At 50.6% G+C, this 12,652-nt stretch overlaps 1 protein-coding gene across 1 annotated transcript; it reads right to left on the bottom strand.

Annotated features, from left to right (window-relative positions):
- Positions 1 to 5,342: 5,342 nt before the first annotated feature.
- Positions 5,343 to 10,917, bottom strand: LOC116798971 (butyrophilin subfamily 1 member A1-like). The gene is made up of 9 exons (XM_032711684.1): positions 10,872 to 10,917; positions 10,458 to 10,805; positions 9,637 to 9,918; positions 8,910 to 9,017; positions 8,316 to 8,336; positions 8,190 to 8,210; positions 7,590 to 7,754; positions 6,987 to 7,007; positions 5,343 to 6,025 (listed from the first exon to the last, which is right to left on the bottom strand). The coding sequence occupies exons 1-9, from the start codon at positions 10,915 to 10,917 to the stop codon at positions 5,343 to 5,345; spliced, it is 1,695 nt and encodes a 564-aa protein (XP_032567575.1).
- Positions 10,918 to 12,652: the final 1,735 nt, after the last annotated feature.

Below are 12,652 nucleotides of genomic sequence, written 5' to 3'. Positions count from 1 at the left end.
AGCCACCACCAGCACCAAAGACACCTGAGGTGACATCCTCGGCCCCTTCCTCTGCATGGAGAAAGAAACAGGAATTTGGGGCCTTGGGTTCTGGGTCTTGGGGTAACATCTATCCTGGTCTGCACTGGTTTGTGCCCAGACCTGCCTGTTCTGCTCCTGCAGCCCCAGGGACCCCTACCAGGCTCAGGTCCAGGTGTCTGCACTGCAGATGTGCCCCCACCCACGGAGGTGCATCCTCCCCCAGGGAACGGGGGTCTCCTTGGCCAGGATGTGTGCAAGCTCCTGGGGCAGGGACAGGACTGGGGCAGCACTGAGGCTGGTACCCAAAAGTCAGGCTACTGAAGAACATCACAACAACAGACAGGTGGATCAAGCTGCCGAGATTAAAGTGTCTGAGGTGGATCTGGACTGGCAACATAAAGGTGAACTATTTCTGGCTTGATGGGCCCATGACACCTCAGGTGATGAGATGCAACACACAGATGGGCTCATGACCAAGGGGAATTAACCATCTCCCAGTTATCCAGGACTGTGAATCATGTGCTGCAATCAAGCAGGGCCAGGCAGGTAAAGCCTCTGTGGTGTGGGGGATGATGGTTGAAATCAAAATCTGGGGAGGCCTGGCAGAGTGATCCCATCACATCCCATCAGACTCCCCAAACCCACCAAGGTAAGTGCTGTGTGCTGACAATGGTGGGAACAGTCCCTGGATGGCTGGAGACACATCCTGTGCCTCACGGCCCTGCCTGGAACACCATCCTGGGCCTGGAAAAGCAAGTCCTGGGGCGACGTGGCCCCCCAACCACAATTGAATGGGACAATGGGGCTCCTTTCAAAAATAGCCTCACAGACACCTGGGCAGAGAGCTCAGGATGGAGTGGGTGGATCATATTCCCTGTCATGCACCAGCCTCTGTGAAAATGCAATGGTACAATGGACTGTTAAAAACCACATGGAAAGCAATGGGTGGTGAGGCCTTCAAACACTGGGATTCACATTTAGAGAAGGCCACCTGGTTAGTTCACACCCCAGTGTTATAGGTCAATGAAACTTAGGCTGAAATATAGCAACAAAAATTTGTTAAAGATTTATATAAAATGCAAATGAGCAAAACAGCACGCTGGGCTGCCGGGGAGACCCCTGCTCCACTCATGGCCAGCAGGCACAGTGGGCAAAACCAGTAACCTTTATCCCCTCATCAATTTCCCTCCCATAGTCACTTGTTATCCCTCTATTGGATCCGAGTTCGCAGGTCTGGTTCTGGTTGGTTCTCTTGCAGGCTCGCTTCAGTGTCCAGGGACTTTCCTACCCATAGTTTTAATTAGTTCTTCATCCTTGGGGCCTAGTGTGTGGGTCTCTCCAGATGTTCATCTTGGATCCTCTTTATCATCCTTGTACTTGACCCTTTGATCCTTGTCCTTCCCTTCCTTACTTTAGGCGTACACTTTTAGACAATATACTTTTAGAAAAACAAGATACAAAAGACTTATTCAACAAGGCATAATAATTTGTCTTGTCAGCTTAAGAACTGCAAGCTGCAGGACTATCAGCCTATAATACTGACAGGTTAATTACCCATTCTGCAACTTACAGTCCTCCGGCCTTAACAGAACATTGATTACAATAATATATATATAGAGAGAGAAATATAACATGCAATACCATTGACTGAGTAAATTACTTTACTACTACTAATTTGATGAGTAAATTACTTTACTACTACTAATCTATTACACCAGCCTCCACCAATCAAGCTGGCCCTGCCCAGTCAGAACCCCCACATTGCACAGAAGGCCATAAAGTTCCTGTGGTGCACATGAGAAATGGTTGGACACGACCCTTTGGATCAGTCCTGCCTCAAGCAAAGGCAAAGCCATCCGTGGGATTGGTTTTGCTCAGGGACTTGGTGAGTGATGCAGAGGGATGGGGAAAGACAATTTGTACCTCCAGGGGATTTGATTTTTGGGTGAGAACAGCCTGTACTGTTCAATTGCACATGGAATACTGTTTGCTGAATGCCACTGCCACTGTATCCTGTAAGTGCCATGGAGAATGAGTATGGAGTGGTCCAGTTACACCAGTGATGGACTAAATGAACTCAGCCAACAGCTTGGGGGATGGTCTGTGACTACTGAAATAATACCTTTGCTTGTTTAGAGTTCTATGGATAGAGCTGAAAGGTGTTAAAGCTGAGCAGGATGTGGATGGTATAGACTGAGGGGTGGGTTGTTATTGTTGCAGCAGTCAAAAGTAAAGAAAAAACACAAACAGTCCAGTACTTAGCAAAGTACTGGTTTCTTTATTATTTCCCACAAGTCTTTTTATATCTCATGTAAGCAAGCATCAGCAGGCAGGCAGGTGATTGTATTTTTTAATTAGCTATTATTTGTCAGCAATACTCTTGGCAAAGCTCGAGGCCAAAGTTGGTGTTCTCACAGGACTAAACCTAAACACTCCATAGCTGTCTTCTTTCAGCCAGGGCTCCGTACATACCTCTCCTATCTCAAGGATACATCTGTAACTTTCCCAGGTCAAAATCTTCTTCCAAAGAGCTCACAGACCCTCTGTCAGCCCTGACAGTGGCTAATATCCTGGATTCAGAGTTAGGAGGTGGAGTTTTAGCATGGGATGTTCACTACCGTCCATGTCACATCTGGGGGGTGTTTTTTGGCAGGAAAGACCAAGCGCCAGAATCCAGAAGTGTGTCATTTTTCCTCCCACTCTCCAGGGGAAAGGTGTCAGGATCAACCTCTGTGGATCTGGTCCCTGTCACCCCCAGCAGTCCCCTCCTCATCCCTTGGAGCCACAGCTCCAACAGGTGGAGCTGAACAAAGCAGTGAAATGAGGACTCGAGAGGGAGCTGGAAGACAGCAGCAGGGGTGTGGGAGGCAGCCCCGGGGAAGGGAGCAGCAGGGGTAACCCCCAGTGCCCTGAGCCAAGCCCAAAAGGAGAGCTCTGGAGCCACCCCACAGTGCCCAGAGAGAGAGAGGAGCCACTGCAGAGCTGCCCGTGGCTGAGCCCCAGCTGCCACACAGAACCAACCTCCAGCACAGTGGAGCTTTTGTCCCCATTTTCTCACAGTTTTCTGGGCTGGAGGAAGGGAAAGAGTTGCCATGGGAGGCCCCTGCCCCTTTGGCTTTGTCTGGGGCAAACACATGGAGCCAGCAGCATGGGAATGGCTGCCACCTTGGTTTTCTCCCAGTGGACCAGGGGAAACCTTCCCTTGGTGTGGGGAAACTCTTGACAGGCTGTGGCACCCTCTCAGCAACCTCTCCGAGCTCAGCTGCCAGAAGGGGAGAGACCTCTGGTGACTCCCTGCAGGGCTGGCAGATGAGTGCCTCAGTGGCCCTTAACGCAGTCCCCCACTAGGAGCACTCATCCTTTCTTTTAGAGGGTCTGCTGTGTTCTGCTGCTGCACTTTCTCCTGGCAGACCTTGCTCAGGGCTGTCTACAGCTGTCAAAGTGTTGAGTCCGGGTTTGGTTGTGATGCTGAAGGGTGGAGACTGAAGCAGAGTCCTGCTTTTGTGGGCCACCAGGTCTGAGGCGCCTCGTTCTCAGTGCTGACGGTCCCAGAAACCTGGTTCTAAACCCACCCACCTGCATCCACCTCAGCTCCTCTAATACTGCACAGCCTTTGAACTCTTCCCTGCTCCTGACAGAACACATCATCAACCTGTGCACACCTTTTCTCCAGGAGGAGGGGCTGGGCACTTGTTGCAATGGGATCTTGGGGTTTAGAGATGGAACAAGAACTCATAGTGTTTGCAGCAGAAGGTCCCAGAGAAAATTCCTGTGCTTTGATTTAAAGCAAGCAGCCAAGCAAGGTGGGGAATCCATGAAGAAAGGAGCTGAAGCAGCCGAGCAGGTGATGCTGGGTTGATGTAGAACCAGGGGTATTGTCTTAAAGAAGGTCATAAGGCAGTCACTCAGAACTTTGGAGGCTCCAGATGCAGATGACCACCAGAGATCCCCAATGAAACCCCTCAGAGACCTTAAATGGATAGGTAGGCATGCTAATAAGTGTTGAGAAATGTCATGAATATGGAACAGGAATGTGGGGAACAAAAAAGGAAGAATCATGTCATACTGGCATATCAGCTTGTGCAAGTTTGGAGCTGGCTTCCCACCAGATCTCCATCACTCAACAACAAAGCCTTGCTTCCCAGAGAGGAGAGAAAAAAAAAAACAAACAACCAAAGCTATAGCAAAAATATATGTTACATATAAAACAGATATATTCTGTGAGAAATACTATATACCTATAACCCCAGAAACTCCAAATAGCTTCCTAAAGGGAAGAGGTGAAGGGAGAAGGGAAAAAAGGACAAAAAAAGGATGAAAAGGGACAGAATCAAAACAGGTCTACACAATCTAAAAACTCGCTAACCAGGAAACTAAAGAACTGGTAAAATCTCAGCACTTCCCTTGAGAGAAGCAGGACAGCTGGACACGGCCCAGCACTGTCCCCTCACGCGTGGATGACAACAGCAGTCACTGTGGGCCTCAGCTCCAGATGAGCAAGAGCAAGACAGGCACCCACCGTCCTCAAACCTCGCCGGAAAGGAAGAGAGCAAACTCTCTTATCTCTGCCTTATTTATACCCCAGGTTACATAAAGGAATAGCATGGAATACTTCCTGGGTCACCTTCCTAGTTCCTTCCTGGTTACAAGCTGGTCTCCAGGAAGGCCTGGTGTAAAAACTATCACACAGCTGTGGTGAGGATCCCTCTGGGTGCACTTTGGGAACTGATTCCCAGGGCACCCGGCGTGCTGGAGTCACTTCAGTGCACCACAATAAAAGAATGCCTGGCTTCTAAAACTCACAAATTTGGTCTTGGAGGTTTCTTTCAAGAGCTGAGTTTAGGCAACAAACCCATCACGTGGACTGAAGTCTCCCTCCTTACCAGTTCTGTTGGGGGAAAGCCTTCCCTTGGGAAGGTCCAGGCCTGCTGGATCTCCATGGAATGGAGGATCTGATGTGAAAGCATGTGTGGTGTTTTAGGAATGGTGCTCCCCAATCAAGTGCTCCCACCCAGACTCTCCCAAAGCAGATGCTGCTCACTCCCCCTGCCCCCACCTCTGGTTGAAAGCACAAAAGGCAAAGATCATGGGTGGAGAGAAGAACAATTCACTGGAAACAGCAATGATACCATAAAACCAACAGTAACAGCAACAATAAAAATAAGAAAAGTGTACAGAGAGAGGGTGGTTTACATGCCAAATGCTCCCTGAGCCTGAGACAAGGAAACAATGGTTCCACCTTCCATGTGTAAGGAACACCCTCAGAAGCAGGAGAGAAAGTCCCTTTTCCCCACACCTGGAAATGATGTGGGGTGATCTCATCACGCAAAGTCTTGGCCATGGCCTCTCCCACTGATCTGCAGTGGGACCAGAACAGCATATCTGGCCTCAGAGAAAGATCTTGGAGAGATGCAGCATGGAACAGAGGTGCAGAGAGGTAACGAGATCTCCAGCCTTGGAGACCCTTCTCTTTCTGCCTGCTCTTCATCAGGACATATTTTCAGACATATCCCAGGACCCAGCCAGAACCAAGGGTAGACTTTTTTCCCCCCAAATGATGCCTGTGTAAACACGAAGATGGGAATCCCCTCATCAACACTGAAAAATGCCACCTGTCCCATTTCATAATCCACAGAGACCCGGATCCACTTGGGGTTCTGGATTTTGGGAAGGGGAGTGTGACTAACGGACGTGAGAGCTTGGAAGTGCCCTCCCCAGTTCCCCACTGCCCAGATGCCTTCCTCTGGTTTAAACTCAATCTCACCCTTCCTTCTCACATCTACTCTAGACACCCCCACAACCCATTCTCCTGCATTCTCGACCTCCATCTCCCAGTAGTGTCTCCCCGAGGTGAAGCCCTTACGCCCCAGAACGCAGTGGCACACGTTAAATCTCTTGGGGTTATTGGGGATGCCCTGTCGTGTCTGAACTCGTGTCACGCTTTTGCCATTGTCAGACAGGACAAGCTCACAGTGGGCTGTGTCTGGATCCAGAACCACGTTCGCTGCAGGAGAGATGGAATCAACACATCAGGGCAGAGCTCGGCCCAGCACAGATCTGTGCTGGGGCTGCCTAAGGAAGAAGCAGGGGGTGAGGGAGAGCTGGCAGAGTGGGGCATGGCAAGGTGAACAAGGTGACAACATCAGTGCAAGGAAGAGACACTGAAGCAGAGTGGGGCATGGCAAGGTGAACAAGGTGACAACATCAGTGCAAGGAAGAGACACTGAAGCAGAGAGAACAGAGGGAGTAGAGAGGGAAGAGGATCATCAGCAGAGCTCCAGGATGAAGAACTGCACACAGCTCACCGAGGACAAGGATCCTCCAGATTTGCCTGAAAGTGGGACATGCACCTAATGAAAGGGAGGCTCAGCAGAAGCAAGCCTGGACCCAGCAGCATCACTTGCAGGAGGGGAACTGCCAGGAAGGGCCATTAAAGCAGGCAAGATGATTCAGCACCAGGAAACACCAAACTTACTTACCTGATTCTATAGGCACTGTGTGTCTTCTCCAGGCTTTAAAAAAACACAAAAACCACAGGTCAGAGGCAATCAAACACACTGGGGCTGGGTTAGCTCAGGGGAATGATATGCCAGTGGAGGTGCACATTTTCTGAATTGTTGTTATCTTTGTCAAAGTCACCTCACAGCGAGTTGCTTGAAAACTTCAGTGTCTGACTACATGGAAGGGCTCCACCCATTTCCTACAAATCCAATCACGCTGCCTGTCCTGACTCAGACATGCATTTATGGTCAGTTTGGACTTTGAGATCTGAAAGAATTTTTTTCTTAGTACGGAACGATTACAGGGAAGAGCCTAAAACCACACAGAGACCAATGGAAAAGAATGTTTCTGAAACAAGTTCTGTATTTGTTCTGTGCCCAAAACAAGGGCACACATGAAAAACAGAGGGGAGAAAAAATGCCCAACTGAGAAGACTCCCACAAAGAGAAGAGAATGATACTCACCAAGTTCCTGGGCTTGTTCCTCTGAAAAGGAAGAGAAAGCAGCACAAATGGGTTGTGGGCCATTGATTTGGACATCCCCTGTCTGCCCTCTCCTGGGACCCCCTGCACGGGCTGGAGGGCGGGTTTGTGCCAAGGCTGAGCAGTGCAAAGCCCTGTCCCACCCCCAGCCTGCAGCTCTGCTCCCCCACCCATGGGGCAGCTTGTCCTGCTCAACCTGGGGGCAGGAAATGATCTCTGGCAGGTCCCTCATCTCCAAGGGCACCAGGGCACTCCCACCCTGCCACTTCTACTGCTGCCCCCACCCGCTCCCATCCCCGCACACCATCTTCAGTCACCTTGAATTTTGGATTCCCAAATTCACTCTCTCTGTCCACCCATCACCAAGTGAACCATGAAGCGAACCACATTTTGGTTCACTTCACACTTTAAAAGTGAGAGAAGAAAGCCCAAATGAACCCAACACCCCTTACAGGCTGCAAAAAATCCTTTTCCAGGACAGACTTGCTGGGGTAGGGAGGAGGCTGAAATTGCTCATGAGGGAAAAGCTGCAGCCCAGGAGCTCCTCAGGACCTGTCTTCCCAAGACTTTGGGGGTCTCCCCCACCCTCCCTGAGCCCGCTGTGGGCAGAGATCAGCACCGTGCTGCTGGAGACCTGAGCACGGGCTCCAGCTCCAGGGCAGCGCTGAAGGGGCAGGTTTGCAGCAACAAGGGAGGAGCGTGGGGTGAAATGTCCCCTGCAGTGCTCCCTAAGGGCCCTGTGCCTGTGCTCTGCAGTGCTCACAACAGCTGAGGCCCCTGCACAATGAAATGTGCTCCCCCAAAGCTTCCTCCAGACTCGGCAAGAGCCTTGAGAGCACTTTGAAAAGCCAAGTTCACTGTTGCTACAACATCTAATCACACTTCCTTGGTTCTGCAATGATTTTCCTGAAAATTACAACAGCATTTAATCAATTAATTTCACATGGTATGGAGCCACTGGCCAAACCATTTCCCTTCCTCATGTCCTCCAGAAATGTGACCCATGAATTCTTCCATTGGAAAAGTTCTCCAGTTTCTGGACAATGGAAAGTAAAGCTTACCTATTTCTTTCTGCAGCTTTCCTGTGAAAAGAAAGAAATGCAAATAATTTAGGAATTCATCTCCTCCAATTAGCACTGATGGACCCCCAGCAGGAACCTGAGGACAGTGGAAAGTAAAGCTTACCTATTTCTTTCTGCTGCTTTCCTGTGAAGAAAAGTAAGAAATGAAAACAATTTAAAAATTCATCCCCTCCAACGAGCACTGATGGACCCCAGCAGGAAACTGGGGACAATGGAAAGTAAAGCTTACCTATTTCTTTCTGCTGCTTTCCTGTGAAGAAAGAAAGAAATGGAAATAATTGAGAAACTCATCCCCTCCAACGAGCACTGATGGACCCCCAGCAGGAGTTACAGCCCCCCCAGGGCAGAAGGGCCACGGGGCCTGGACGTGCTGCAGCGCCCGCACGACCCAGCGGCCCCATCTCCTGCCAGGAGGAAAGAGAGGATTTCAGTTCCCTTTATTCCTCTGCATCATCTCCCATCAGAGGGATCTTCCAAAGGAAAGGAGGCCCTGCCAGGCCCCCCAAACTGCCAGGGATTCTTTGCAGGTCAAGGCAAATTCTGGCTCCATTTCTGTGCTGGGGCAGAGGAGCCGCTGATGCTGCTTTAATGCCAACTTCCTTCCTTGCCTTCTTCTGGGAGAATAAAGCTTTCTTTTCTTCTCTGACAGACGTTAAGGCCGTGGGTTTTTAAGTTCTCTGGGACCAAACACGTGCCTGAGACACCAGGACAAGACTCTGGTTCCATCCTGGTGTTTCTCAACCCCCTCATCCCTCAGGACTAGAGGTGGCTGAGTAGGATGGCTGCCCAGCCCGTTCCCCAGCCCCCAAACCCAGGATGGTACCTTTAATTTTAAATAGACATAACAGCTGATAATAAGGAGAGTGAGCCACAGCAGCCAGGACCACACCCAGGGCAATCCTCCAAGGATGGGCATCTTGGAAAAAGGGATCTGAAAAATAAAATCCCCAAAGGGGAGGTTACTGTGCAAGTAGCAATTGAAAGGAGATTATTTCTATTTCACTACAAAGTCATTCCATCTGAATCCATTGAGGGTGAAAACCAGACTGTGCTCCACAAAAGGGCAAAAAATGACACAAAAAATCCATTTTGGCAATTTCACACCTGTCTGAGTTGGTGACGTTTTGTGGAGGATTTGTAAAGGGAAGATGGATTTGTAACCAAGTGGTTTCTGGTTAAATCATGCTTTCTTCTCCTTTGGAAAAAACCAATTATATATATCCTTAGGCCACATGAGATCAGAAATAGGGTGATATCTGTACCAAGAGCAACACTCTAGTGCAGAACAGCATCAGCAGGAGAAAGGTAATGGTTCCCCAAGTAAATAAAGCCTCCAGGTCTTGTTAATTTCTGAACTAGAAGAGGAGCAGCGTGGAGTTGGAAAGGACGTGCTGCTGCAGTGCCCTTTGGTATATGGTTAATGCAGTTACAGGTGGGATGGAAACGGCCTTGACACGCTGAGCACGTGTCCTGCCAGGGGCCTGGGGGTGCTGTGCCCAGCACAGCTCCGTGGGGCCCGTCGGCAGGGCCGTGCCCCATCCTCCACTCACCTGAGACTTGAAGGGCTGATCCCTGCCCCGGTGTGTGCGGGAGGTGCTGCACCGAGCAGGAGAGTTCCTGGTTCCCAGCCCTGGTGAGGATGATGCTGCTCTCAGCTGCAAAGAGCCCATTCTTGTCCTGGGTAGCGTTTTCCGAGAGGGACGGGAGATGGCGCCCGTGGGGATCGTGCCACAGCACCCGGGGCCGTGGGTACCAGCCGGCAGAGCGACAGGCCACCCGGATCCCCCCGTGCTCGTAGCGCTCCAGCGCGATGAGCGGGGCAGAGCCGCTGGCTGCGGGCAAAGAGAGAGACCCCGGCTGACCCTGCGGGGTCCTGCATATCAGGGGATAACCTGCTTGGGCTCTTTCTCTCCCTGACGTGGATAAACAGACATGGACAAATCCCAGATGGTTTTCAGACAAATGTCACCGGGAGTCAGGACATTTCTTGCAGTCTCTTTCATGGAACAGAGACATTTGGTCTGGAGGCCACTACTGCAGAAAATAAGCCACTGGCCTGGATATTAAAACATAAAAGCACCTGGATATTCTTCCCTTATTACCCAATGACAGATTTTTTTTCTTATACTCACTTTTAAGAAGAAAACCATATCAAAAACACTTCTGAAGGAGGAAGTATTTCATGAGCTCCTTATGGCTGCTCAGTGGGCAATTTTACCTCTCTGAGACATTCTTGATATTTTACACCAAGGGACTTAATAAAACCCTAATTCCAAAGCTACCATCTGAGACTGTTTCACAACTGAAGGACAGGGAACAGCCCTGGCTATGAGCAAGTAAATTACAGGCACCGGAGACACAAACTACAGACCTGTCACCTTGAGCTCCACCACAGCCTCGTCATAATCTGAGCCTCGTTGAACAAAGCAGGTGTAATTCCCTGTGTCAGATGGTTGGACACGGAAGATCCTCAAGTCCGCGCTGCCCTTGGCAAGGCCGTCCTTCCCCAGCTCAGTGCGCCCTTGGTACTGAACCATCTGCTCCCCGTACTGGTCCTGGCCCCACTTGTAGCGATGCACAAAGGGCAAGAACTGCTCCCGAAACCAGGTCACCTCCGTGTCCTGTGCATTCTGCTCCGGGGAGAAGCTGCAGGGCAGCACCACGTCCTCGCCCTTGGCCACGGTGATGGAGCCGGGGGGTGCAGTGACGGTGAGTGGAGCTGGGAGAGCCCCCCGTAGGAAGAAGAGAGAAGTGTGAGTTTGCTGAGGCAGCTGAGCTGGGACACAGCAGCGGCTGCTGCGCGTGGTTGGGGTGCTGCCGGGCCGGGCCATGGCGCTGGCAGCGTCCCTGTGCCGGGGCAGACGAGGGGCTGAGGGCAGCTGGCACAGGGACCCTGCCCTGCAGCACGGTTTGGTAGTTTGGTCTAGGCCTTCCTTGGTGACCAGTTTGTAACCAAGGAAGGGTCCAGATTTACCCAGTATTCCCTATGATTTTTACTTAAGCCAGACTATAAGAAGAAAGGAGGAGAGGCCTTTGGTCTCTTTCCTTTTGGTGGCTTGGAGGTGCAGGTTCCCTGCTGTTGAGTCTGCCGTGTTGGGAAGCGAGGCCTGGTAAGGCCTTGTCGACCTTGGGATACAGAAGTTACCGCCGATCGTTCCAGCGTGACTCTCCGTTGTCCCAAGGAGAGTAGTAAGATAGTTTTTGCTAATTCTTTCAGTTGCTATATATTGGGCTACTAATGGGGATATATATATATATTTTAGTTTGGTTTTGTTCCTTTTCCCTTCCCGCTTCCCATTCCCTTGTGAAAACGTATATGTATTTCAACTGTATATAACTGTAACATAAGTGTAAATATATTTATATATATTGCTTTAGCTGTCTCTCATTTCGGTTTTCTTGGCTGTTTTTTTCCTTTCCCTCTTCTCCCTGAGGTTTTGCGGGGGGGGGACGACGACACTCATGGTAGGGTTTGGAGACTTGGCAGGGAGCCAGCTTCAAACCATATCACACAGCCTGGACACTAAACAGCAAAGGAAAGGGCCTGACCCTGCTCTCTGCTCTGCTGTTCCCAGCCAGCTGCTGCACTGGCAGCCACCAAGATATTCCACCTGGAAGCCATGGCACAGCATCCAGCAAGAACAGGGGGATTCTTACCTGAGTGCCCCTGAGGAACTTGGAAAACTAAAGTGGAAATGACAAAAACCAACAGACAGCAGTGGATGGGGGAACCGCAGAGCATCCTCCTCCCTGGAGCACAACCTGGAGATGGGGAAGGACAGGCAAAGGGCAAAAGGGAAGACAAACAAGGGAATTTAAAACAATCAAACCAACCAAGCAAGCAACCAGGATGAATTCACTTTGAAAGGGGTTCATTGCTGATTTCAGCCCTTTTGGGAATATCGAGGGAAGAAACTTGGATGCCCAAGGTTGACATCGAATTTCCCTCATCAGACTGACTTTGGTCAGTGCTTTATAGGCAAAGGACCTGACTGGGATCAAAAGTGGTGGGAATTTCCCATGGGAAAGCAAAGGACAAGCTGCACCATCTCCTCCAATTGCAGCAGAAAGGGGCAGTGGTTTTCCTATGGAGCCCTGGCTTTTCTGATCCAGCCTTAAGAAAGAGACACACAGGGGCAGGGGGAGAAGGACAAACCCTGAGTGAGTCAGGACTCATTGCCTGCACCTCCCTGAGAGTGGGAGAAGGCTTTGGAGCAAGGGAAGCCAAAGAGTCCAAACACTCATCCAAGGCCCAGCCAAGACAGGACCTGGCTCTGCTCTGCTCTCCCACCCACCCCCCTTTTTGCCACTGACTTGGTTCCACTTTGCTAACGGGAAGTGGAAAATGCGTCCGGTGCTGGCGGACGGCAGGGGGCGATTTCCGTCTGCAGATTCCCAAAAGATGCCACGTACCTGGAGACCCTGAGCTCTTTCCTGGACTCTGGGCTCGAGCAGGAGCTGCTTGGCTGTCACCTGGCACCTTGGAGGGGTCCCCTGATCCCAGCTGAGCTGTCCGGAAACCGAAGCAAATCGTCACCCTGTCCCAGCCTGTCCCATTTCCTCCTG

Source organism: Chiroxiphia lanceolata, chromosome 27 (assembly GCF_009829145.1).
Source record: "Chiroxiphia lanceolata isolate bChiLan1 chromosome 27, bChiLan1.pri, whole genome shotgun sequence".
Lineage (NCBI taxonomy): Eukaryota > Metazoa > Chordata > Aves > Passeriformes > Pipridae > Chiroxiphia > Chiroxiphia lanceolata.
This window is presented reverse-complemented; position numbering and strand designations above follow the sequence as displayed.